General features: G+C 40.9%; 1 protein-coding gene across 5 annotated transcripts in view; it reads right to left on the bottom strand.

Annotated features, from left to right (window-relative positions):
* SNX1 (sorting nexin 1) overlaps positions 1–20,571 on the bottom strand; it is a 46,404-nt gene extending 25,833 nt beyond the window's left edge. For 2 of the 5 annotated variants that reach the window (XM_073211954.1, XM_073211955.1), the window contains exons 1-4: positions 19,989–20,571; positions 8,147–8,255; positions 3,318–3,442; positions 2,725–2,791 (exon numbers count right to left, since the gene is read on the bottom strand). In XM_073211954.1, coding sequence (XP_073068055.1) covers positions 2,725–2,791; positions 3,318–3,442; positions 8,147–8,255; positions 19,989–20,147 — 460 coding nt within the window. In that variant the 5' untranslated portion in view covers positions 20,148–20,571. The remainder of the gene's footprint in view (positions 1–2,724; positions 2,792–3,317; positions 3,443–8,146; positions 8,256–19,988) is intronic. The other 3 variants (XM_037004159.2, XM_073211956.1, XM_017653272.3) reach the window with 3 other exon arrangements.
* Between the last annotated feature and the right edge of the window lie 6,658 nt (positions 20,572–27,229).

Here is a 27,229-nt window from a genome sequence, read left to right as displayed (position 1 = left end):
GTTCTACCCTAGCTAGCCCTGGGCTCGATTTGCTCTTTCAGAAATACTGTCACAGCCCCCTCCACGGGTGCTGGGGGACACTGACCTCTCTCATCTAGCATGTTCACCCAGAGCAAAGGGCCTGGCAGGAAGACATTTTGGCTGCCTGATATCACACAAAGCTCTCTTCCCTGGAGGAATTCTTCTTCTGAAAAAGCCTTTGACTGTAAACAATTTGGGATACAAGCTACTGTTTTCCTCTGTGGTTGTGTCCTGACCCAGACCACTCATGGACATAAAGGCACCACTGATGCCCTGAGCACTGAAAACACACACATTAGACTCTAGCCAGACACTGCACTGGCACTGGACTCTGGTGTTTTGGGTTGGTTTTGTTCCTTTCCTCCCCACCCCTCAATTCTTTCCCACACCAAACAGGAATATCTAGGTCAACAATTCCTAGTGGCTTAAGCTTCTGAACTAGTCTTGGGGTGAGAGCTGAGGGGACTACTACTAAGGATGCTTACCACTAACAGAAAAAACAATCTAGATGTACTTTATAGGAAGAACATTTAAAATCTCATTCACAGTTGAATGGTCATGGTCAAATGTCCAAAGAGTCAGCCTCATCATTCAGAGACTGCATTTCAGGCAAGTTAAGCACAAACACACATAAAACATAGTAGCAAAGAAGGATCAGACATTCTGCCTGTGTACCAGCTGCTTTTACTGAGGCAGTGTGAGAGAAGAGACATACTTTTTACATGCTCTGTACATACAGAGCTCTCATAAAATATGGAAATGGGTCATATAGCAGCTTTAAATTTATATTAATTTCCTAAATAATATCCTAAGTAATTGAAGATGACATATGCAAACTACCAAGGCTCTAAAAAGCACATCCCAGTAGAAGTAGGATTCTAATTTATTTAGATGTGTGTGGGGATGAGAAGCACATGTTGAATAAACAGCCCACATCAACAGAATGTGTTGTTATAAAGATCAGGCCTTAAATATGAAAATGCTCTAAGCAGCCCAGTTCTTGGCATCACCATGACGAAGACTACAGACTATGGTGTAAGTGGAAGAAGGCTTACCACCAAAAGTGATGTGTTTAAATAAATCTGATCCATGGGATGTTTAAATTAGTGTTATGGGTTGAATTGTGTCCCCCTGAAAGACATGTTCAAAGTCCTAACTCCCAGTACCTCAGAATGTGCCCTTATTTGGAACAGGGTCTTAATAGAAGCAATCAAGTGAAAATGAGGTCAGTGTGGGCCCTAATTCAGTATGACTGGTGTTCTTATAAAAAAGGGAAGTCCTGACATAGAGACAGACACCTAGAGGGAAGATAATGTGAAGATACCCTGGGAGATACCACATAACAATGAAGGCAGAGGGTGGAGTGATGCACGTGCAAACTACGGAACACGTGAGACCGCCAGAAGCCAGGGAAGACGCACCAACAGTCCTTCCCTAGTGCCTGCAGAGGGGGGCATGGCCTTGCTGACACCACGATTCCAGACTTCGGGCATCCAGAACTCTGAGAGAACCTATTTCTGTTGTTTAAAGTCACCCCATTTGTGGTACTTTGTTACAGAAGCCCCAGGAGATGAATACACTCCTTCCCTTCTCCTGGTTCAAACATCATGATTTTTAAATATTAAAACAATTAGTATTACTTATAATTTATCTTACTCTACCAAGGATTTAAAGCAGCTAGGAACTAGTTTAAAATCAATGTGCTTACAGAATACGCATAAATAGAGAGGGAAGACAGAATCCTAAACATGTGATCCAAAATTCTGGTCCACATTGTGACCTTACAGTAAAGCCATATTTTACTTATTGGTCCTCAACTGCCTCTACTCCTGGATAAGGGAACAAACAGTGTAAGATGTTCATACACATCCTACCAGTGCAACATCCAGGGAGAGTTTAACAACAAACCACTTTGGCATGAAGTCTAACTAGACTTTATAAATTCCTGCTCCTAGTTCAGCATAGACTAAAAGTTGGAGATTACATTTTTCTCTTAACCATATACCCACTGCCCCTGGTTAGAACAAGGTCTTTACCACCTCTTCTGTCAGGACTATCCCTGGCACAAGGCAACTTGAGGCCTGTTGCTCTCTGCTCACTAATAGTTTTCATAAGTTTGGGACACAGGAAGGCTATTCAGAAGCTCCAAGTTCTTGCCAGAGTTAAGTATTGTGCTTTTTGAAAATCTAATTTCAATTTGACTAAAATTCAACCTGGGTCCTTCAGTCTTTACCAATGAAAGAGAAATGCAGACTTCCCTACCTCAATAGGATATCAAGAGTACATGATAAATGATATATAACAAGAATTCTAAACTTTGTGAGGGAAAAATAAATTCAGTAGCCCCAAATTTTACAAGGTGTTTCTTTAAGGTGCTTAAATAGAACTTATGATCTCAAAAGAGAATAATATTGTCTCATCAACTCTGTAGGAAAAGGCAACATGTGGATTTTCAAAAAGAGATTCTCATAATATTTGATGCTTCTGTTTTTTCTTCCTAAAGTCAAGAAAAGCCTAAATAAAGTACTGGGTAACTGCTGTTTTTGGCCTTAGAGGTATAGCAAGGAGTTTAATTTTACAGGAAAGATATGATGAAACACTTCATACTGGCTAGTTCAACCCTGGTGGTAACCATCTAGAAATCAGCTAAGTATGGTTTCACAGTCACATCCTACTAGCGCCAGGAGCCCCAAGTACACTTACCTATCTTCTCAGGATCAGTTACACCAACTGTCAAATCAAATTGGTCATCCTGTTCTTCTTCTTCTAGCTTTTAAGATAAATCACAGGAATTTGTATAAAAAAGGCTATAAACTTTACCCTCCATTAACCTTCTAACAGTATAATATCATTAAGATACATCCTACATTTCAGTGTTCAGCTCTGCCCATTCCCAACCCCCCTCAATGAACCAACGTCCATAGTTTTATGCTGTAGCCCACTCAAAGGTATTCATTATGTTTGTTTTCTTGAAACCTTATTTGACCATAATGAATAATGATAAGATTTTGGAAGACTTGCCCCTGTCAGGCTGAGGAGAGACTACACTCTTGAATATGGGAGCTTCAGACACTAAATATCATTGGTGACCACTGAAAGCCTCTGTAATATCTTCTGGGCAATAGATATTTTGCCCAAGAAAGAGTTCTTTATTGGATTCCGGCTGTTCATTAACCATAAAGGTCTTCTTCAAGAATCATAAATATTTTCCCAAGGTTCATACTCAACTCAACTTCAGACTGGCAGCACAGTCCTAAAACTCCCAAAGAAACAAGACGAACAGCACAAATTCTCACCTCTTCATAGCTTGGTTGGGGCTTAGAAGAATTTGTGGCTTCCTGCGGAGGAAGAGAAATGAGCGTTTTGGCAGGAGCCTTCTGATTATTTTGTGTGCTGTCCAGGGATAGCTCCACTGTGGCATCTAAAAACAATCGATATTTTATAACAAAGGTCAGTAATGGGTCTCTGATGGCTTAAACTTCAGTTCTACAGGCTAAGAGGCAAAAATGATAGCAACGACTCTCAATACTAAATTTCTTAGACTAAGAGAGTAAAAGCCAAGAAATTTTTACATGGAAAAAGGGGAGTATGGTAGATAAGTGTTCATCTAGCACAAGCTTAGTAGAGCAACCTCTCTCATTTCCAAATACAACTACTTGGCTACTCTCTCCTACCTAGAATTTAGGTAAGGATCAAACAAAAACACTACACAGCTGAATTAAGTGTGACATTTATTTTATTCTTAGGAATATACTTATAAAGCCTTACATGAACCCTATTTACTATGTTATAATTGTTTGTAAAAGAAGAATAATTCAGTTGTCTGCTTTACAAGACAATGTGACAGAAGAGGCAGGTATACTGACAGCAAAAAATGACATCAAAGGAAGTCAGAAAACCCGTAAGCTAGGAAAAGAGGACCCAGGGCCAGACACAGTAACACGTGGGAGAAGGCACTGGTCGCCACACCTCAGGATGGCTCTGTTGTTTTAGCACAATTTAAGAATTTTTCACAATTATAGTTTCAGATCATCTTGTAAAGATTAAGTTATGCTTAATATATGCTGTCAAAGGGACATAATACATGTGTGACATCTGAAAATCTTTCTAATCAAAATATTTAAAACAATAGTGCTTAACAGCTGCCTTTGTATATCTGACAAATCTCAGTTGAGAAGAACAACAACTTCCCTAAGTGTTCTAGAGAAGGGAAGGACTTTTAAAAGTGCATTAACATACTTTTAAGCATTAATTTTTTTCAGGCACATGGAAAGAATGCACTTTCAACTCAGAGCAATGGAGATGGAAGTTTAAAATCTAAACAGCCTAGATTTTTTTTCTTTTTAATAAAGAAAAACACAAATATCTATTTGGATTTCAATTTAATTTTAGTCATAGAGAATTCAAAGAAAACTGTTTCTTTTTCTTTTCTAGACTTGCATTTGGAGCTAAATGAAACCAGAGACAGATATCCATAAGACATAGTCAAGTGCTACATCAATGTCCTAAGCATTAAGTGTGAATCATGTCTATAAGCAAGCTTGTCACAATGTTGGAATCCAGTCCCTATGAGAAAAAGAAAAGAGGTGGTAACATAATCTGACCCTGGTGTGGGAGTGTAAAACAGAACAAAAATATACATAATGAACACCTAAGGATGGTAGGATTCTTTGAAGCACGCAACCAGCTGAAGATGTTTCAGATGTTCACATGTAAGCCCATGTAAATTAGTTAATAAAATGTGTCTGGAAATGAAATAGAATGTACTTCTCATTTAAAACCTGTGGCTTAACAGAGAAAACAAGTAATGACTCCACAGCATCTTACTACACTGATGGACAGTGACTACAATGGGGTGGGGGGGTGGGATTTGATAATATGGGTGAATGTTGAAACCATAATGTTACTCATGTGAAACCTTCATTAAGATTGTATATCAATGGTACCTTAATTAAAAAAAAAAAAAAAACCTTTGGCTTACTGGGAATGCTACTAAAAGCCTTTTGAAGAGCCGTGCATTTTCTACTGAAATTCATGTGACAAAGATGCCAAAAATTAGAAAATGCTTTTTTTCCTCTGTACTCTTAAGAGTAATGGAAAAGTCTTTGGATTCCATCAGAGACTGTGATTATTACTAAACTAATCATGTGGAAAGTAAAATCAGAACATTTGAATTTCCACAATCAATATCTAAAACATCTGAGAGGCTGCTGAAATCCTAACCTTGACGTCTCATTGTAGGCATTCCTTTCTAGATTGTTATGTTCCTTTCTTAGTAGTAAGGCAGGTACTGGCTGCTTATGGAGACAGTAGGGGAATGATATATCAGAATTCTCATTAGTAATAAATATGTCCCTTAATAAAGATCTTCTACATGTTCATGTACATAAAACCCAACCATGGTAACTTGGTCACACTAAGATTTCTGGGCTCCTTATAAGGAAATATCATATAGCTGTTAAGGTCCTAAAGAGAGAAAAACCTTCTTTTCAACCTGCTATATAACTAAAGATAATCTGTTATTTGCATATCTCCTCCAGATACTTTATCCAAAAAATAACCACTACCAGAATGAATAGTGTAATTTAAGTTTCAGAGATTAAATGGAAAATTTCTATATCTTTATAGCCCTTCTTCTCAACTCTTCTTCCCTTCCATGTCTTTCAAATTTCCTACCCGAGTTCTAATATAAGAGTCTTCCCAAGGTCTTACCCTCCACCCTCTCTTCTCTCCCTTTCCTCACCACTCTCACATGGCAGTTCCAACTACCACCTTAGGAGGATGCTTCCCGGATCCCCAGTTCTTCCCTGTATCCCCAGGTAGAGCACCACAGTTCAAACCACCTTCTGGGCATTGCCCGTTTTTTTTTTAATTGAAATGTTGTAGATATATAATCTTATATTGCTTTCAAGTATGAAACACAGTGGTTCACCAGTTACCCACATTATTAAATCCTCACCCCAATAGATAGTGCAGTTACTCTCCGTCAACATAGGAAGATGTTACAACCATTCTCCATGCTGTACTACCATCCCTGTGACCAACTCATATTACGACTGAGAATTTTTGTGCCTCTTTATCCTCCTCAGCCTTCCCACTCACCCACCCCAACCCCTCCCACAGGCTAACCACCAGTCACTTCTCAGTGTCTGTGAATCTACTTCTATTTTGTTCATTTTGTTTTTATATTTCAATAAGTGAAATCGTATGGTAATTGTCTTTTGTCTTTCTCTGACTTATTTCACTGAGCATAATACCCCCTGGGCCCTTCCATGTTGTCACAAATCGCAGGCTTGCTTTAATGGATGAATAATATTCCATTATGTACATGCACCACATCTTTAGCCAAGATATCTTCTGTATCTTGGCTATAGTAAATAGCATGTCAATAAACATAGGGGTGCAGATATCTTTTTGAATCAGGTATTTTGTTTCCCTTGGGTAAATTCCTAGAAGTGGAATTACTGGGTCAAATTGTTTTTCTATCTTTAGTTTTTTGAGGAACCTCCATACTGCTTTCCACAGTGGCTGCACCAATTTACATTCCAACCAACATTTTAAGAGGGTTCCTTTTTCTCTACATCCTTACCAACACTTACTATTTCTTGTCTTTTGGATAGTGGTCATTCTAACTGGAGTGAGGTGACTGGGCATTTCCCTTTGCATTTCAAATTTACAATATCTAAAACCCAAACTCACTTTTCCCCCCAAAGCCAGTTTCTTCTTTAGAATGCACTTCTCAAAAACTGCACAATTTTCTTCTCAATCCAAGGACTTGAAATCTTTCACCCTGTCTTCAAACCCCATTTTTGGACACCCATGACATTCAATCACTAACACCAGATTTTGCTGATTTCTCTTTTGAAAGCATTTCACTTTTCCCTCCCTACTCCCATCACCTTGTTTTCAGTCTTTGACACTTCAACCTTGAACTAATCTGTAATTACCTTCTGAAGTCTCCAGTCTGTCTGCTGCAATTCATTTTATATAATTCCACTAGATCAGTCTTCCTAAAACATTACTTTGCCCAAACTGCTTTCCGTATTCAAAACTGCCAATGGTTCTTAATTGTACTCTGATGAAAATTCGAACTATAATTATTGACATCTAAAATCCTCCTAAACTACATTTCCAGCCTCATCTTCCATGGCATATCTAAGAACCCCCACTTTGGCCCACCTAGTTTACTGACTATCCCTCAAATGTACCTTGTACTTCCTGCCCAGTCATTTGTACCCTTTCTCCTTTTCTCCTACATAAATTCTATTTCTTCCAGGAAGCCTTCCCAGATTACTCTAGACGAGAGTTTCTCCATGAGGGCACTACCAACATTCTGGGCTGGATAATTCTTTGTTGTAAGGGGTTGTCCTGTGTATGTGGGGTGTTAGCAGCATCCATAGCCTCTACCCACCAGACACCAGTAACACTCTCAGGTGTGACAATCACAAATGTCTCCAGCCTTTGCCAAATGTCTTCTAGAATGTGAAATCACCCCCTGCTGAGAATAGGGCCATCCTCCCCAACAATACATTATTGGGCCCAAGATGTTTATGCTAATAGTGTTGAGATTAAGAAGCCCCACTCTATACTAGTGTTTTTCAAACTGCAGATTGTGGCTCATTGGTGAATTGTGAAGAATCAATTCAATGGGTTACAAACAGCATTAAAAAAAAAAATCGAAAATGTCATATTGTATTAAAAATAGTAAGGACAAATCATTTAATAAAACTTGTTTTGGTTTTATGTAAGCATGTACGTATTTTGGATTATGAAACAAAATATAACTGTTACTATGAGACTTGGTCACAAAAATCAAAAGCCACTGCTTTCATCTGATCTCAAACCCCTTAAGAGTTAGTATTTTTATCATTCCTCTGGCCATGCTTATATTATTGTTTAACAGTCTAACTCACATTCTTAAATAACTATGTTTTATGTCTACTCCCTAAACCTGTAAGAATCCTGATGGCAGGGACTGCATTTCATCTGTTTTGGAATCCTCCACAATAGTATCCCTACATAGTTATGTTTCCAATACACAGTATATATGTATTGTTGTTGTTGTTTTTTACTTTAACTCAGCAGCTCAGAAGATTCCTAGAATACATTTTGAGCCCATACTTGCCTGCAAAGAGATCCCGTGGCTCTTGGTCTTGTTCCTCATGGATCCCATTTTCTTGGGAGCCATTGCTGATGGAAAGGGAATCAATTCTCTTTGGAGACTGGGGCTTACTCTGAAAACAAAGAGATACTTTGAATAAAGTGATACCATTAAAAACAAACCTGGAAAGTGACTTTTAGTGCTTCCCTCAGGTGCTCCCTCAGACGTTTAGGGAAAGACAGGACCATCAGTCAGCCAGTTCAATGAGCAGCAAATCATTATTAGTGCTGTAAGTGCTGCCCAAGTGATCACAGACCTAAAATAAATGCACACATTTCAGGGTTAATTTCTAACACCATGACCTTACTGAAATGCCCCACCCCAAAGCACATGATACCCACACAGGCATGTGAATACACAGATAATTTTTAAAAGAACCTGTCCAAATGTAGTTCTCCCTCTCAGCTGATGACCTTTATCCTTTTAAATGCTGATGGGGCACATTCTAGTGACCAGGACAGCACACTGGAGTCCGGAATTCAAGCTCTGATCCTGGCTTACTTTGTGGCCTTGGCTAAATTGTTCACTGAAGCCCAGCTGCATGGATGTTACCCAACCCCCACCCTGACAAACAGAGGAACATATAACACAACATCTAATGCTGCTTGTAAATACAACTTGTCTTTTCATCCTTACTTAACTTACTGTGACACAATTTTTCACCACACCCATGTCAGCCTCGCAGAATAAAACCCGGTCACGCGTAGCCTAATAGGCACGTGGTGAAAATATAGTCAGTCCCTGGCCTTTGTCAGAAGCTCTATGATCAGCCACAAACGAGGGTAGGGTGGGGCCCCCACTGGGTGCGGTTGTGAACAGAGCAGTGGATGCTGCAGTGCAGGAACAGAAAGCTGGAAAGCCAGCTTCCAAAGCCATGGTGTGGTATTGTAGGGCTTTGAAGTCAGACGCCTTGGCCAAATAAGTTAAATGACCTAACTTAAAGGATCTTTTATGAAATTATTTCCTTAAAATATCTGAGGGATTTTGTTCCTCTGAAACAAGTCTTTTCTGACCCAACAGAACCAAGTAAATGGCCGATCAACCGGATCCTCTGAATTTGCCACACAAAAGCTCCATCCCAACATTGGGGTCACCCTCAGGGAAAGAAACTGCTGCCAACACTTAGATTTACATCAGCAAACAAGGCTTCTACTGGGACTTTTCTATGCTAATAAGGTTTAAAGAGTCCTTATTGTACATGCTTAAATGTTACACCAAATCTGTTAGAGACAGTGATCCAGTCTCTAGATCTTAAAAAACAAGAAAAATCACTGCAGAGACACAGACAACAAAGAAAAGGGCAAAACCAAAACCCACATCTCCCTTTTGCCACAGACATTGCCAATTACTTCATTACATATATATTTCCTTCCTATCTATACTATTGTGCTCTTGTACAGTATAGCGATCTCATAAAAAGCCATCTGATTTTTTTTATTAAGGTATCATTGATATACAATCTTATGAAGGTTTCACATGAAGCAACATTGTGGTTACTACATTCTCCCCTATTACAAAGTCCCCCCACCCCCACCCCTTGCAGTCACTGTCCATCAGCGTAGTAAGTATAGAGTCACTACTCGTCTTCTCTGTGATATACTGCCCTCCCAGGCAGTGTGCGACTCATAATGCCCATTAATCTCCTTATCTCTCCCTCTCCATCCCCTTCCCTTTGGTAACCGCTAGTCCCTTCTTGGACTGTGAGTCGGCTGCTGTATTGTTCCTTCAGTTTTGAAAAGCCACCTGATTTTAGTTTAGTTCCCACTGAAACCAGTCATCTCTAGATGAACTTGTAGGAGAGATTAAAGCCTAAGATACAGTAAGGATATATGTACACAAATGTAATTTACTAGTGGGTCACAGGAAAACTAAAGTAAAAGGAAAGATGCAGGTTAGAATGCAGGCATTTTAAAAAACACCTAAAAGAACCCATTCCTGTGATACGGAGATCAGTAAAGCCAGCTTTCCATTCCTGACTTATCATCTAAACTTGGGAGTTTAAAAACTAAGAACATTTTCTAGAGCAATGTTAGAACAGCAGTCTCTGTCCCTGTAGTAATGGAAGGAGACAGACTCAGAGGGGACAACTAGAACATGACTACCTGTCTCGATCTTCCTCTACCAGACCTCTTTCAAGGCCAAGCTGTAAATTGCTTGACTAGAACTGTAATGAACATTAAGACTTGTGCTGCTTTAGTATGTGACATAATAACTACCTGTGAGAAGAGAAAACTGCTCCTCAGATATACTCTGGGACTCCACCCCCAAAACCACTTACCGCTGAGTTCTAAGAAAGCTGAAGACAAATGATTAATGTTTACTACCTAATCTTTCCTGTTCTTTTACAAAATTATTCTTCTGTGCATGTAAAACCCTGTATTCTGTTTTTTTCCCCTTTCATCATCTGACCATTTTCCACATCATTAAGAGTTGTACAAAAATCCCACTTTTATTGACTTAACTATCACCTGGGTATAGATCACAATGTAGTCATTTTCCTAAGGATGGACATCTAGACATTTTCCAGATTTTTATCATCCCAAGTAATGCTGTGTTGTCCATCTCTATATGTCTGTGTTATTTCTTTGGGATAGATTCTTAAATAGAATTACCTGACATAAAATTTTTAAAGTCTCTGCTCAGCTGCCTTATTGAAAGACTACCAATTTACATCCCCTCTACCCCCCTGCAATATGTAACAGTGCCACACCCACAGCAATATTAAGCAGTCTACCTCTTAAAAAATCCTTGCAAGGTTGACTGGTGAAAAGCTGTGTTATTTCCACATGTTTACTGGCCATCTGAACCTCTGGTTTGTTTTGATGTCCTTGACCCATTTTTCTATGCTAAGTTAGCATTACTTAATTAGATGTACACTTAACTTAGATGTTAACCCTCTCTCTGGCATATGGTACCAGTATCCCTCTCCAACTTTATCTCTTTTCACCTTTGTCTTATTTTGGACCTTACCAATTTTATTTTCAGTTGATTTGATTTGGACTGCATTGGACAAACTAAGCTTATTTCTTTAGACTGAAGAGCACCCAGCACACAGTTGGCCTTTGAGGCATCTTCTCAACTTTTACTTAAAATGAAATTCAAGAGAAGCTGAGCAGAACTATTTTTAAGGATAAGAAGAAATGGATCCCAGTACAGCATAGGGAATATAGTCAATAATATTGTAATATCTTTATATGGTGACAGACAGTAATCACACATCATAGTGAGCGTTTCATAATGTATAGAATTGTTGAGGCACTATGTTGTATACCTAAAATCAATATAATATCGTATAGCAACTACACTTCAATTAAAAAATCTCGCCCACCGCTAAAAAAAAGAAAAGAAATGGTATCCCACATTCTCACAGTACTGTTAGTAGAAAACAAGTCTCTCATGAAACCAGTCTGTAACAGTCATCAAAATAAATACCCGCCTTGGCATTAAAACATAATCCATTTTATATGCTACGCCTATGGAAATGCTAATTTTTTTATCAGTATTAAAGTATAACTGGTATTAAAAAGCCAACTTTGAATCAACAGTTAAAATATTAGGAAGGACTCATTTGGGGGGAAGGGAGGAGGCACACTGATTACATGGAGTGACAAAATCAATACTAAAAACAAGTCTTGCTTTAGAATTCATACTCAAAAAATCTCTTAATAGCCAATATATCGCAAAACTATCCATTTGAAGAAGGATAAATTTCCAGGTAACAGATAAAACTATTTTCTGTGATAAAAATGTTTGTGATGTAGTTAATTACGTCAACGCACAGCCTTACTTCCTCTGTCCTCCATTCCCACCCCCATCTTTAAATTAAAGGAGCCATTCTTTCTTTGGTGACAGAATCCTAGGCTAGGATAGCTAACACTGGCTGGCTCCCTTTGGCTGTTAATTCTAGCAGGTGGCTCCCCCGATAAGCCTGTTTGAAAGTTCAAGTGCTTCTGTTTAAAATGACAAGAGCACACAGCCTAATCCTAATTCTCAGGGAGGCGTGAGACAGATCTGCCAGTAAGAAATCATTTCTGTTAAGAGCTAACAGTGTATCTCACCAATTACCGGCCACAAACCATGAGGCCAGGCCGTGAACACAATTTTCTTAGCTCAGGGAAAGACAGGCGTGGGCTTGCTGCTGCTCAGAGCTGACACAGCTGTTCAGTGCTGAAAAGAGCTCTTGTGATTCCGGGTAACTTCCCTTTAGGTCGACCGGCTGTGATTCTTCCTCATGTTGCTCAACTGCTCTCTGCTCCATGCAGAACCCTTGAATCATTCATGTTCAAGGGACCTCGAAAGGGTAGTACTGTTAAAACTTTCAAATGCATTTAGAGGTTGATTCCAAATTAAAAGCTAATGGAGCACTGCTTCTGGAGAACAAGAGCACTTGTTTTCTGAGGGCAGATTAGTATGATTTTGTAAGGCAAGATGAAGCTATGGAATTGTGTGACTATACTAATGTAACAAGGCAAGGACACTTAGGAGTAAGTTAACCCTAGATGCTATATCCATACGCTGACAGGGCAGTCAGGAGGTCTTTCATAATTACCCAGAAAGACCTTGGCTCCTTTTACCTCTTTTACTAAGGAGAAATGAGTGAAGTGGGGCAGTGGATTAGTTTTCTATCCCTGCTGCACAAATTATCACTAATTAGGAGCTTCAACAATGCAAATTTATTATCTTACAGTTCTGTAGAAGTCAATACAGGTCTCATTGGGCTAAAATCAAGGTGTCATTAGGGTTGGCTCTTTTCTGGAGGTTCTAGGGGAGAATCCGTTCCCTTGATTTTTCTAACTTTTAACCCACATTTTTTAGCTCATAACCCACTTCCTCCTTCAAAGCCAACCAAGTTACATTTCTCTGTGCCTTTCTTCTGAAGACACTCATCAGGCTCTTCCATTTTTTAAGGATCCTTCTGATACCACTGGGCCTCCTAGATAACTCAGGACATCTGGGGAAGGGAGCCATTATTTCTCCTACCACAGGCAGTGACTCTTGTCCCACACCATTTTCAAAAGTGGCACAGTTGCTCTAAAAGCTTCTGTGCCTAGCTGAACAGACATTTAGTGTCCATTCGATTTATAAATAGGGTGCATCTTACTCTACAAACTGGGTGAAGATTTGATTAAACCAAATGATTTCACAGTATTACCCCCTTTGACAGCTTAATGAATTAAAGTAGCAGTTCTTAACCTGGAGGCCATATTCAGGAGGGGATCTATGAACTCAGAAGGGAATAAAATTATAATTCCACTTCATAACCTCTAACTGCATTTCAAGCATTTCCCCCAACTATAAAGATGGAGGACAAACCGTAATAGGAATAGCAGCACCTGAGACTATAACAGGAATTAGACGTTTTATAAGACCTTATACTTGTTACACATCTCAATATTTATGTTCATCTCTATTTAAAAATTATGGTAGTGATTAGGCCTATCCCTAGATCTTACTATTTAAAGCCTTAAAAAGCATGTTACAAATATAAAGTTGTTGTGTTTGATAACTTCATTTCAGTGGTTTTATTTTGTAATCTTATGTATTTTATACATCTAAAAACATTCTGAGAATGGATCCATAGGCTTCACTGGGCTGTTAATGGTCCATGACACAAAAAACATAAAGAACCCTGAGCCAGTCCCTCTCAGGCTAATGAAAATGGAAAGGGGGGAGTTGGAAATGTGGGGAAAACAAGCCTGAAGGTGACAATTGAGCAATTTAAGGAAATCCATGAAAAAGCCACTGAAGACCTCAAAGTGAAAGGGTGCATCATAATCTACCAAAATTTAGTTATAGACATTCTACTTACTCCTCCAGTGTAATTTCCCTACTGAACTTCTGCGGTCTCAAACTAATAACTCATGAGGGCCCAGAAAACTGCAGAAGGATCAGAGGACTAATGAGTGTGTTAACTTCTTAAGTGAAAAAGCAAACCCAGCTCAAATCTGCTCTGAAAGCAGAATGAAGCCCCAGCTGTCCATCTGACTAAGCAAAAGAATAAGCCAGAAAAAGTTGAGCAATAGGCTTTTCCTGGAGATAAGATACTTACGGCTACTTGCTCTAGTAACTATCAACTACTCGTGATTTATTTAAGCCAACAGTTACTCAAATGCTGAGCTTTGAGGACCAAGGGAGAGAAATTTGAGGGTTCTTTTTCCTCTCTCCCCCTTCTACCAAATGACCAAGACATCAGAGGTACCTTAACATCTGAGGAAGCAAAGGGCCAGTAACTACCTACAAAAAACAGAAGTCTGACTGCAACCTTTGTTGCTTCTCTCATAAGCCCCAAACTCTTACTTTAAATAAATTTTAATTTGGGTACTTATTAGTCATGTCTCATTCTCCCATCGTTCAAGAGTGCTTTATAACTACTTTTGTTAGCTTTTCCTCTACAACCTTGAAAGCTAGGTTAACTGCTAGTACAATTCGATTAGAGTAATCAATGACTATGTATCTCAGGAAAATCAAAATTTATTCAAACTAAAACTTGCTTACAATTTGAGCTGGGCATTAATGCAAATCTTTAGACAGAACCCCAGTGGCTGATACAAGAAAATTTGTATCGACCTGTGTGAAAAATGTGTAAAATTTCAACTTCTGATCTTTTGACCGGATCTGACCACCTAATGTGATGGTAACTCCAAACACAAGCACTTGAGACAATATGCCTGTAGAAAACACTACACACTAGAGGGACACATACCCATCACTATTTATCAATACAAATTAGTAAGTGACTACATACACCATTAATTAAAGAAATTAAGTAGTAAATTTTTGTTTAAAAATACTGTTATGCAGATTCACCTTAAGAAGTCTGATTAAAAAGAGAGAGGGCTAGCATCGAGAAACTTACTGAAGATGTTATACCTTTGCTAACAGCCACGATGCATACTGCAGAACAGAGAATATATTAGCCAGCTAACTATCAATTTTCTCAGGGCTTTTTTTTTTTTTTTTGAGAGGGCATCTCTCATATTTATTGATCAAATGGTTGTTAACAATAAAATTCTGTATAGGGGGTCAATGCTCAATGCACAATCATTAATCCATCTCAAGCCTAATTCTCATCAGTCTACAATCTTCTGAAGCATAATGAACAAGTTCTTAGACGGTGAACGAATTCTTACATAGTGAATAAGTTCTTACATGGTGAACAGTACAGGGGCAGTCATCACAGGAACTTTCGGCTCCGATCACGCACCATGAACTATAAACAATCAGGTCAAATATGAACATTCGTTTGATTTTTATACTCGATTTATATGTGGATCCCACATTTCTCCCTTTATTATTATTATTTTTCTTTTTAATAAAATGCTGAAGTGGTAGGTAGATGCAAGATAAAGGTAGAAAACATAGTTTAGTGTTGTAAGAGAGCAACTGTAGATGATCATGTGTGTGCCTGTAGACTATGTGCTAATCCGAGCTAGACAAGGGCAATAAAACATCCACGGATGCAGAAGCTTTCTCTCAAAACAGGGGGGGGGGTGAGGTTCTAAGCTTCACCACTGTTGTTCCCCAATTTCTCACCTGTTGGCCCCCCTGCGACTGTGCCTGTCTTAGGTTGTTCCTCCCTTGAGGAATCTTACCCGTCTCTGGCTAACCAGTCATCTTCCGGGGCCATACAGGGAAATGTAAAGTTGGTAAGTGAGAGAGAAGCCATATTGTTTGAAAAGGTTAGCTTTTTACTTCTTTGCAGATTTATGCCTTCTTAGGGCTTTTTAATAAAATAACCAAATTATGTGCAGATGTGAAGAAGTTATCTTATAAGCACTCAAAAAGGAAATAAACTGATCTTAAAATAGAGCTGAGATAGATTATAAAACAATGCAACTGCTATGGAAAACAGTATGGAGATTCCTCTAAAAATTAAAAACTGGACTATAATATGACCCAGCAATTGGACTTCTGGGTATTTATCCAAACGAACTGATAGCAGAGTCTTGAAGAGACATGTGCACACCCATGTTCACAACGCAGTACTATTCACAAGAGCCAGGAAGTAGAAGCAATCCAAACGTCCGCTGAGGGATGAATGGATTAACAAACTATGGTATATGCAGATGATGGAATATTATTCAGCCTTAAAAAGGAAGGAGGTTCTGACACATGCTGTAACATGGATGAAACTTGAGGATATTAAAATGTGAGCCAGTTATAAAAAGGCAAATACTGCATGATTCCACTTACATAAGGTTATCTAACATAGCCAAATCCATAGAAACAAAGTAGAATGGTGGTTACTAGGAGCTGTGGAAGGGAGGAAGGATTGTTATCTACTAGGTATGGAGTTTTGGAATTGCCAAGATGAAAAAGTTCTGGAGATCTGTTTCACAAAATGTGTGTACATTACTTAACATTACTGAACTGTAAAAATAAAAATGGCTATGATGGTAAGTTTTGTATGTTTTATACTACAAAAAAAAAGCTGATTTGTTGCCTCTTGGCATACATGCTACATTGATCACAGATGTGGTGCTGGAGTCTAAAAATATGTCCTTTCTTGTCTAGATGTTTATATACAACTTAGATTCATAAAATTCTCTGTAACCTCTGAATCAATATCAGTCAGAAGCTAATTGTTATCTAAGACTTTCGAATACAAATAAAAGCCATATTGCTCTTTCTACACCAGTGGGAGCATGTAAATAAGCCTTGATTAATCAAAGATAAATTATTCAATATATGGTTTTTCAAGTCCCCTGCTATTCATTCTTTAACCAATTTCTTCTTTCTGGCCACTTCACTAATTACTAGGGTTTCAATTCAAGAGTAAGAGTAGTGGGGAAAAAAATTCTAATTGGTCTACTATCAAAAGAAGTTACCAGATATGACCAAAATCTGAACTGAGGGTATCAGTTACCTATGTTTTCCTTCTTCCCCTCGGCATAAGAAAGGCCTCCATAGTTCTCCTCTTTTATTTAGAGGGCAATTCTAATTGTCGTCCTGGAATACAACTATAAAGGAATTGGCATAGAACTCCTGGAAAGGCAAATAAAGAATTTGCTTCCGTTCTATCACTTAGGTTCAGAAAGAAGTATGCAAACAAGACCAGTGAAGGCAAATGAGGTATAAAAATATGTATGCCATTTAATCTTTTTAACACAATAGTTTTGAGAATTAGGAGAGTCACAAGAATGGCTCCAATATAGTCTCTCATTTTATTAAGGGAAAAGTTAAGCCTATCTCAGAACTAAGAAAGATTTAACTAAAAAGGTACATATCTGGATTCACGTCCAACCAAAGATTCAGATAATAAATTTAGAATTTTAAACGTTTTTATTTATAGGCCTACAAAGTAATTAGCAGAAGGAAGGTAAGGTCTGAAGCAGTCTTAAGAATCAGATCTTCCAAAAGCTGGTTTTCAGCCTGAAGACAATGATTTCAGATTTACTTTAATAATTCTTTTAACTCCTGTCTATTCCATTCAAGTAACTCGTTTATAGATTCTGAGATGGATATCATGGGCTGCTCTGTGGATTATAAATCAAATCATATTTTTATTACTCTATTAGAGGGGCTCTAAAAGAGCAGATGGGATGATTAACAGAAGCAGCTGTTACATCAATGTCCTGTAATTTTAAATTTTACACACCTTAGCTTCACAATTCTTTAAGGCCCCTCTCTTTTTGCCTTCAACACACAACAAAACACAATATGAAGAAAAATCAGTACGATGCTGTTGAAGTCATTAAGTGCCTACTTTTATGGCTTTTAACTAATGAAATCAATCTTATTACTAGTTTGACTTCGATAAACCATATTAACCATGTTTAGGATTATTTAATTTTTCCAATCCATTATGAGATATTGTGGGTTTTTGATTGTTAGAGTAATTCCAGTTTACAAAATGCTCAACTTTTCTAAGTGTTTTACAGGTATTCTAATTTAATCCTCATACTAATGGTCGAGGTCAGTACTGTTATTATTCACTATTTTACAGGTGAGGAAGCTGTACAGAGTAACTAAGAACCCTGCCCAAGGATAACCTAGTAAGTAATAGAGCCTGGATTTAAACCCTCCTTCAAAGCCCATGTTAATTACTTTATCCTTCAATGTTGTTTCTTAAGATACAGGAAGCACTGCAATCCCCTATCCTCTTACACTGGCTCTCAACTAAAGCATTTATTGGAATATAATTTGTATTCAATGGCTATTTAATAAGAAATTCAAAGCCTAACTTGTGATGAATCTTAGGGTCTTGGCTTCCTGGAGATTAACATCAGGACAGGCAGCTCAGAAAATGGCTTACAGGAGTTATTTTAGTTTCTCAGCAACTCAGTTTTCCTGGTTCAAAACTTAAAAAAAATAATTATGCTTTTTGTGGTAGAACAAGTTCATTCTGAGCCCCCTGCCCTCCTTGGCTGGAAATCAGGCAAGGTATTTTTACAGTCGTACAAGAGAGAAGCATTGACGCCGCTGTGAAGTAATCTGGTGAGATCCAGAAACTCTTTTGGAAAACTTTTGAAAATAACTCCTCACCTTCCCAGGGTCCTTTTCGGAAAATCATCATTTGTCTATGTGACCAATCACTTCCAGTGCCAGGGTATCTATTCTCAGATATTCACTCTATCTACCACCCTAGAAGTTATTAACAGCAGCTGTTCTCCATGGCATATAGGAGAATTACTAAAGTAACAGACTAAAGACTTGTTTAAATGGGATACAAAAAGACTAAATTGGTGCAAGAATTATTTATCAGAACAACAGTTTATTAGGCAGTTTGACCTGTTACATTAACATCAGCAAATATTTATTGAGCTGGGATTATGGACTCAATTCACTACACAGAAAATTCTAATGATTGTCACAGAAGGTATTTTCAAAAAATTCAACCTTTTTCTGACATAAATAAGACAAGCCTCAAACTTTTCCAGACACATGCTGCATAAAGAATTTAACGCTGTTTTACTTAGTCACTACTAGCTATTTAGTCCCTCATCACTGAGGAGCTACTATAAAGAGAAGTACTATCCATGATGGGAAGATGCATAAATTCACAGACCTAGCACTGAAGAAGTTTTCAACTTGGAACAAACTGTACCATGTCGTATGAGTCAGTATTCTTATAAAACAGCCCCAAACATCTCCACTGGTTCCAGAACTGACTACTGATTTCTACATTCTTCCCCAAAGGATTAGCTTTTCTCAATGCCTAAATCTTATTACTGTGGGGAACACCCCGACACACATTTACATATTTGCTCTTACTGAGGTACTTAGGCACTTTAACACATCCCTCTAAAAGGGGCAAACCTTTTGCCTATGTAGTGATTTACCGGCAGGGTCTTCCTAGAGATCAAAGGAGTCAACCTAACTAATCAACTAAAATCTAGGCAAGGCCGTGGTAATTACCCGTGTAAGTGTTGGGCTAACAAAAGCATTTGTGGGCGGGTCATCATCCTGGGCCGCTCCAGATAACACTGTTCATCCTAGGGGCATAAAGGCGAGGGAAAGGTAAGTCTGCTCCTCATTCCCTTATCTTGACCTATTAAATCAGCCCGACAGGAAACGACCTGCAAAACAGCCCGGTGGGCCCGGGGTCGCCTCACTGCAGGGCCAAATGCCGGCCTCGGTGGCTGTTCGCTGGCGTGGATCTCGGTGGGGAGGCCGGCACACCGTCCGCCCAGGGCCCGGGAAGCCAGGTCCTGCATCTGAGCGCTCATCCAGGGTCCCCAGGCCACGACTACTGTCACCAAAGCAGGGTCTCGCTGGGCCCATTCTGTCCAGCCTCTCTGACCCTCGCTTAGCCTCTCCTCCCTCTTGGGGCGCCCGCCCGCCGCCCCGAAGGGTGTGAACTCACGGCCGCCGCGGCGCCGGTGAAAATATCCTCCCCCTCGGTGTCGCTGTCCCCAGCCTCGGGCTCTGACCCCCCGGCCGTCCCCTCAGACTCCGGGTCCAAGACAGGGAAGGGCGGAGGGAGTCTTTCCGAAGAGCAAAAGCCACCACCGCCAGACGCCATCTTCCTCCACCCGCGGCGGAAGCCGCAACAACAACTTTATAGAAAAATAGCGCCGCGAGCAAAGCGTTCCACCAGAGAGGAGTGGGCTGGCGACGACCAGCCACCTCGGAACACTCCGGGCGGGGGCCCGGGGCGGGGCCTAAGAGCTGGGGGCGGGGCGGGCCCGCTGCTCCGGTCCCGCAAGTAGGAGCTCTGGATCGCGAAGCTGAGCTCTTAACCAAAGGGGCGAGGAGGCAGAAAAGGAGGAGCTGGGGCTGCTCAGGCTTCTAGGGCCCTTTTGCCGGAGACCAAAAGGGCCCGCACCCACAAGATGGCGGATTTCCTGCTTCTTTTCCGGGTTTACTATTCCCGCCAGTACCCACCGAGACCCAATCACCCTTATACACATTCCTGCCAGCACCACCTGGGGACCAATCATCTTCTGACCCTCCCCTTCCTTGCTGACCTGTATAAATTAAGCCTGCTGCCAATAAACTGCGCCAGCTTGATCAGACATCCTGTCTTGCTGGTCGTTCTTTGTGTCCCTTGCTTGTTCATTTCTGCAGGCGTCTCCGGCTACACTCCACGTTAATCCCGCGGGTCGGGACAACTGGCGCCCAACGTGGGGCACCCCGGGACTCCTGCTGAAACGTCTGCTCGGAAGCCCTGGCCAGGCATTCATTTGAGTCACCGCACGGGTATTGACCTGATGTCGACTCTGCATGGAGAAGGATCACTGCGGCTCACCCGTCCGTAATACAGATCCTTGAGAGGTGAGTAGACGAATCCCCCAAGCAAGATTCCAAACAACCTCTTGGGTGTTCAGCAGTCCGTTTGATCTTATCACTTCCCTCCAGTTTGCTACCGCGATTTATTCCTTGTTTTGTTCACTAGTTGTTCCTCTGAAAACCTTGTGTTTACTTTGGGCTAACGGTCGTTCACCTCGAAGGCATACCCAGGGGACTCCGACTCCAGAGTCCCTGCCCTAGAGGGTCCGAGCAGGCGGATTGTACCTGCTGACTGTCCTACGTAAACAAGGGCTCGTCTGAGCTGACGAGAGTGGCTCCAATGTTTAAAGACATTGATGTAGTTGCGGCTAAATTGGAGGAAAGGATTCAAATTTATACAGTGCAAGGGTTGCGGCCATAGTGATGGGCAACTCTCTGAACTCCCATGAAGTTTTCCTTACTGGACTCAGAGTCCCTCAGGACACGAGGAATAAGGGTTAAAAGAAAAGACCTTAGGTATTTTTTTTCCTTTATCCATGAGACTTGTCCCTGGTTCCCCCTAGAAGGCACTATCGATCATAAACAGTGGAAAAGAGTTGGTGATGCCCTTCAAGATTTTTATCGGACCTTTGGCCCTGAAAAGGTTCCCATCTCAGCATTTTCATATTGGAACCTTATTCATGACGTCCTTGAGGTTCATTCACAAGATCCCGACATTAAAACTATAATCAAAACAGGAGAAAAAGTTCTCAGAGAGGACTCCCGACCGCCCTCTGCCTGCCCTTCAGTAGCCGTAGATATTCCTGATGAACCCATAATCCCTACTAACAAATCCCCTGAATTTCAACCAGACACAGAATCCCCAAATACCCAAAATAAATTTGATACCCGAGACATAGCTGATCCCCCTAAGATTCCAAATACCTACCCTACACTTACGTCTTTTAAATCAAAAGATGAAGAGCCCCTAGAAAAGCGGGCCGTCCATTGTCAGGGTGAAGGGGACCCCTGGCGCCTTATGGCGCCACCCCTTTATAATACCACCTACAGAGGTTATAGACCCCCTCCGTATAATCCTACTTTTCCGAAATGCGCCCCCATACCTCAAAATCCTACTCTAGAAGTACCCCATAACTTCTCTTCTTCCACTGACCCCATCAGGCAAGCGAAACTTTCTCTAATTAAAGAAGTCTCTTCGCTTAAAGAGATACTACAACAAAGACGTGAATATATTCAGCTCATTAAAGAGATTAAAGCCCTTGACACAGAACTCACTTCATTAAATTCCATGCATGCTTCTTCACTTCCTAAAAAACCCATGAAGAAAGCAAAACCCAAAAACCTGATTTTAGCCTTTCCGGTTACCCGCGGCCGCCCGCTCGTCCATGGTCGCTGCCCAGAAACCCCCCCCCAGAAGTCGTAGGAGTGAAGATGAGAACGCCCCCGACTCTCAAGATCCAGATATCTCAGACCAAGAACAAAATCCCGAGGGAGAACCCTCAGACCATGAAGAGCCTAGTACCAACATAAGGAATCCAGTTAAAGCCCAAAAATATCGCCGCCTAAATCTTAAGCAACACCTAGCTTATGAAAATGCCAATCCGTCCTGCCAAGAAACCATAAGACCCCATCGTTGTGGCCGTCTCACTGATTATATTAAACTTTGTTCAGGTATAGGTACCTCTCATGCAATTGGATTGGCCATAGGAATGGCACTTAAAGACATCAAAATAGATAGTAATAAACAAAAAACCTGCTTTAATTGCAAACAACCAGGACATCTTGCCTGCCAGTGCCAGGCAGAGACTCAGCCTTACCCGCCTTGCACTTCCCTGCCTCGCACACCCCGTCTCGTACTCCCCCCAAAACTCTGTGCCCTCGATGTCGGCGTGGTTTCCTTTGGGCTAATGAGTGCCGTTCTAAAACGAATATTGAAGGTACCCCCCTCCCGCCACTCCAGGGAAACTCCCAGAGGGGCCAGCCCCTGGCCCCACTATTGAATACGAACCAAGGGGCTATCAGGTTCGTTCCCCAAGCTCAACAACAGCAAATCCTCCCTGCGCAAGCATCAGCTCCCTCTCCCGTGCCACCCCAGGAAGCGCAGGCTTGGACCTCTGTTCCGCCACCGACAATATTAGTACCCGATCAAGGTATCCAGTTGCTCCCCACAGAAACCTATGGACCCTTACCCTCCAATACCTTTGGTCTAATATTAGGACGGGGGAGCTCTACATTAGCTGGCCTTCATATTGTACCAGGAGTTATTGATAATGATTATACAGGACAAATTACCCTCCTAGCTTCTGCTCCGACAGGCCCAATATCTATTTACAAAGGAAAAAGAATAGCCCAACTCCTATTGCTCCCGTTAGACTTAACAAAAGTTGCAATAAAAATTTCAGATTGAATGCTGCCTTTGGTTCCTCTGATGCTTATTGGGTGCAACAAATTACCACTGAACGGCCATTGTTAACCCTACAATTGGATGGCAAGTCCTTTGAAGGTTTAGTTGATACAGGAGCAGATGCTACAGTAATATCAGCCCAACAGTGGCCTCCCAGTTGGCCCTGCAGTACGTCCATAACCCATCTCAAAGGCATTGGTCAATCTACTAACCCAAAGCAAAGTTCTAAGATCTTAATTTGGAAGGATAAGGAGGGAAATTCAGGACAAGTCCAACCTTACATAGTCGCTAGATTGCCCATTAATGTATGGGGCCGTGACATTCTATCCCAATTGAAGCTCGTCATGGCCAGCCCAAATGACATAATTGCCCGACAAATGCTTAATCAAGGCTATCTGCCTGGCCAAGGTTTAGGAAAATACAGTCAAGGCATAAAAGAACCCCTTACTGTTATACCCAAGAATGACCGTTTAGGATTAGGGAACAACAATTTTCCATGAGGGCCATTGACCTTCCTGTACCCCATGCAGACAAAATAAAATGGAAATCAGATTCGCCTGTCTGGGTGGATCAATGGCCCTTGAATCAAGAAAAACTCACAGCAGCTACTAAGTTAGTACAGGAACAATTAGCTGCTGGACACTTAGAACCTACCACTTCTCCTTGGAACACGCCAATATTTGTAATTAAGAAAAAATCAGGAACATGGAGACTCCTCCAAGACCTCAGAGAAATCAACAAAACCATGTTCTCAATGGGGGCCCTTCAACCCAGTCTCCCCTCTCCTATAGCCATCCCAGCCAATTATTTCAAGATCATCATTGATCTTAAAGATTGTTTCTTTACCATTCCTCTCCATCCCCAAGATAGAGAGTGCTTTGCCTTTAGTATTCCTGTCACCAATTTTAAAGGACCCATGCACCGCTACCAATGGAAAGTACTCCCTCAAGGTATGGCAAATAGCCCCACACTGTGTCAAAAATTTGTAGCCCAAGCCGTAGATCCCCTCCGAACCCGATGGCCTTCCATCTATATCATTCATTATATGGATGATATCCTTCTAGCTGGAGCCTCCCGCACTCAAGTCCTAACATGCAGTCAAGAACTGACCACCCATCTCACCTTTTTCGGTCTTCAAATTGCCCCAGATAAAATTCAATTAACAGATCCCTATTACTACCTTGGGTTTGAATTGACTTCGAACAAAATTACCACCCAGAAAATTCGATTAAGAACGTCACACTTACATACACTGAACGACTTCCAAAAGTTCTTAGGAGACATTAATTGGCTCAGACCCTATCTTAAATTAACCACTGGAGAGTTAAAACCTCTTTTTGATATACTACAAGGAGACCCCAATCCCTCATCCCCTCGGAAACTGTCCACCGAAGCAAAAGAAACTTTAAACATTGTTGAAACAGCTATACAACAACAACAAATTACGTTCCTATCCTATGACAAGCCCTTCGCTCTCATCATTTGTAATACGCCGCATACTCCTACTGGGGTCTTACGGCAAAATAATCCCTTATTATGGATTCATTTGCCCTCTTCCCCATCTAAAGTCCTCATCACATACCTTTTGCTAGTTGCAAAGATCATAAAAATGGGTAGAGAAAAGAGCTGTCAGTATTTTGGCAGAGATCCTGATCAGCTTATCATCCCTTATACTAAAGAGCAAACAGATTGGCTTTTACAAAATGAAAATGATTGGATTATAGCCCTTACTTCCTTCCAAGGTAAAATAGATAATCACTATCCCTCACACAAACTCCTTCAATTTTCACTATTACATCCTTTTATTTTCCCAAAAATAACCTCATCCACTCCTTTAGACAACGCCTCTTTAGTTTTCTCTGATGGCTCCTCCTCAGGTATAGCTGCCTATGTTATTAATTCACAGAGTCACAGCATTCAATCACCTTTCAAATCAGCTCAGCTTGTAGAATTATTTGCTATCCTACAGATTTTCAAAGTGTAGAGCCAAGTCCCTTTTAACCTGTATACCAACAGTGCTTATATAGCATATTCAGTTCCTATTCTAGAAACAGTCCCTCACATTAAGCCCTCTACCAATGCTGTTTCCCTCTTCCAACAACTCCAAACCTTTATATTACGCAGACAAGCCCCTTTTTATATTGGGCACCTACGAGCCCACACCGACCTTCCTGGTCCCCTCTCCCAAGGCAATGCCCTTGCAGATCAAAATACCCGCTTCACATATTCTGTTACAACCGATGCAGTTACCAAAGCTAGTCAATATCATGCTCTTCACCATGTGAATGCTCATACTCTTCGGCTTTTATTTAAACTCACCAGAGAACAAGCTAGGCAGATTGTTAAAGACTGTTCAGGGTGTGTTACCTCACTGCCCCTCCCCCATTTGGGAGTCAACCCGAGAGGTTTACTCCCTAATGAGATCTGGCAAATGGATGTTACCCATATTCCTGAGTTTGGAGCTCTTAAATATACCCATGTGACTATTGATACTTACAGTGGTTTTATATTTGCCACCCTTCACAGTGGGGAAGCCACTAAGAATGTCATAGCCCATGTTCTTCAATGCATTACTGTTATTGGTAAGCCTCAGACTATTAAAACAGACAATGGACCTGGATACACTTCGCAAGCATTCCAAAATTTTTGTCACCAATTTCAAATCAAGCATATCACCGGTATCCCGTACAACCCCCAAGGGCAAGGAATAGTCGAGCGGGCCCATCAGACAATAAAGAATACAATTAACAAACTTAAAACCAACACAGTATACCCTATAAGAGGCTCTCCAAAAAACCTCCTTAATCACGCTTTATTTACACTCAATTTTTTACAATTAGATAACCACAATAAGTCAGCCGCCGACAGGTTGTGGCACCAAGAAACAAAAACCCAATTTGCAGAAGTCCTATGGAAAGATCCTTTAACTTTTAAATGGCATGGTCCCGACCCAGTTCTTATCTGGGGTAGAGGTCACGCCTGTGTATATGATACACGGAAACGGACCTCGATGGTTACCCGAGCGCCTTGTTAAACCCATCAATACTTCTTCAAAACAAAATTGTAATAACTCAATACATTCCAGGGAGGAGAGTCCACCCTGAGAACAGTTTTTCCTTGCCTTTCAGGAAGAAGATAAATATTCATCATCACTGGACAAGGTAAGCCCACCTGACCTTTGTTAGTACAGTTGTAGGCCCACTATCAGTGATCTCGCCTATTTTCATTGAACCCTAAAAAGTCATCATGTCTACTATCCATTCCCTTATCGCTACTGCAATAGTCACTGTTGTCCTAGGAGGATTTGGACCCCCTGTAAATAAGGAAGAAGTCCTCACCAAGTTGTATGGAAGCCCTTGTGATTGTAAGGGAGGAATAATGGACTTAGAACCCAGTCTGGGAGGACATACACAAATAACATCTCAAGGAGAACAACCAGTAGCTGGACCTCAATTTACTACCGGAGGACCCGTAGACTGCCAAGACAAAACAGCATACCTCACAGCAGATATCTCTGCAGGTGGATTTTCATCCGGGAGAGGTTGGCAGCCCCAGTCTTGGAAATGTGTAAGAAAGCCCAAAATTATACCTACAATTAATGGCAAACCAGGGCTTTGTCCCAACCCCTGCCAAAACGCCACTGCAGTACACTCTACCTGTTACCGCACTGTCCAACAGTGCACCGGTGCCGATGGCAAAAAATATCTAACAGCCATCTTACTAAAGGGTTATGCTGGTTCCTTTGGAGGCGAGCATGATTATAGCAACCCCCGAGAATATTCTAAATATGCACAAGCCTCCTGTCATGGCCAACTTGGCAAGGCGATTTGCTGGCCACTGCAAGCCCCGAGCCACATATCTGATGGCAGTGGACCAACAGACAAAGTGAGAGAAGCCCAAGTTCAAAAGAAAATTGAAAAAATTATCAAAGAAATATACCCTCCCCTAGAGTATCACCCTCTAGCCTTGCC

This window comes from Manis javanica, chromosome 8 (genome assembly GCF_040802235.1).
Source record: "Manis javanica isolate MJ-LG chromosome 8, MJ_LKY, whole genome shotgun sequence".
Taxonomy (NCBI): domain Eukaryota; kingdom Metazoa; phylum Chordata; class Mammalia; order Pholidota; family Manidae; genus Manis; species Manis javanica.
Note: the sequence above shows the minus strand (reverse complement) of the source record. Positions and strands in the feature narration are given on the sequence as shown.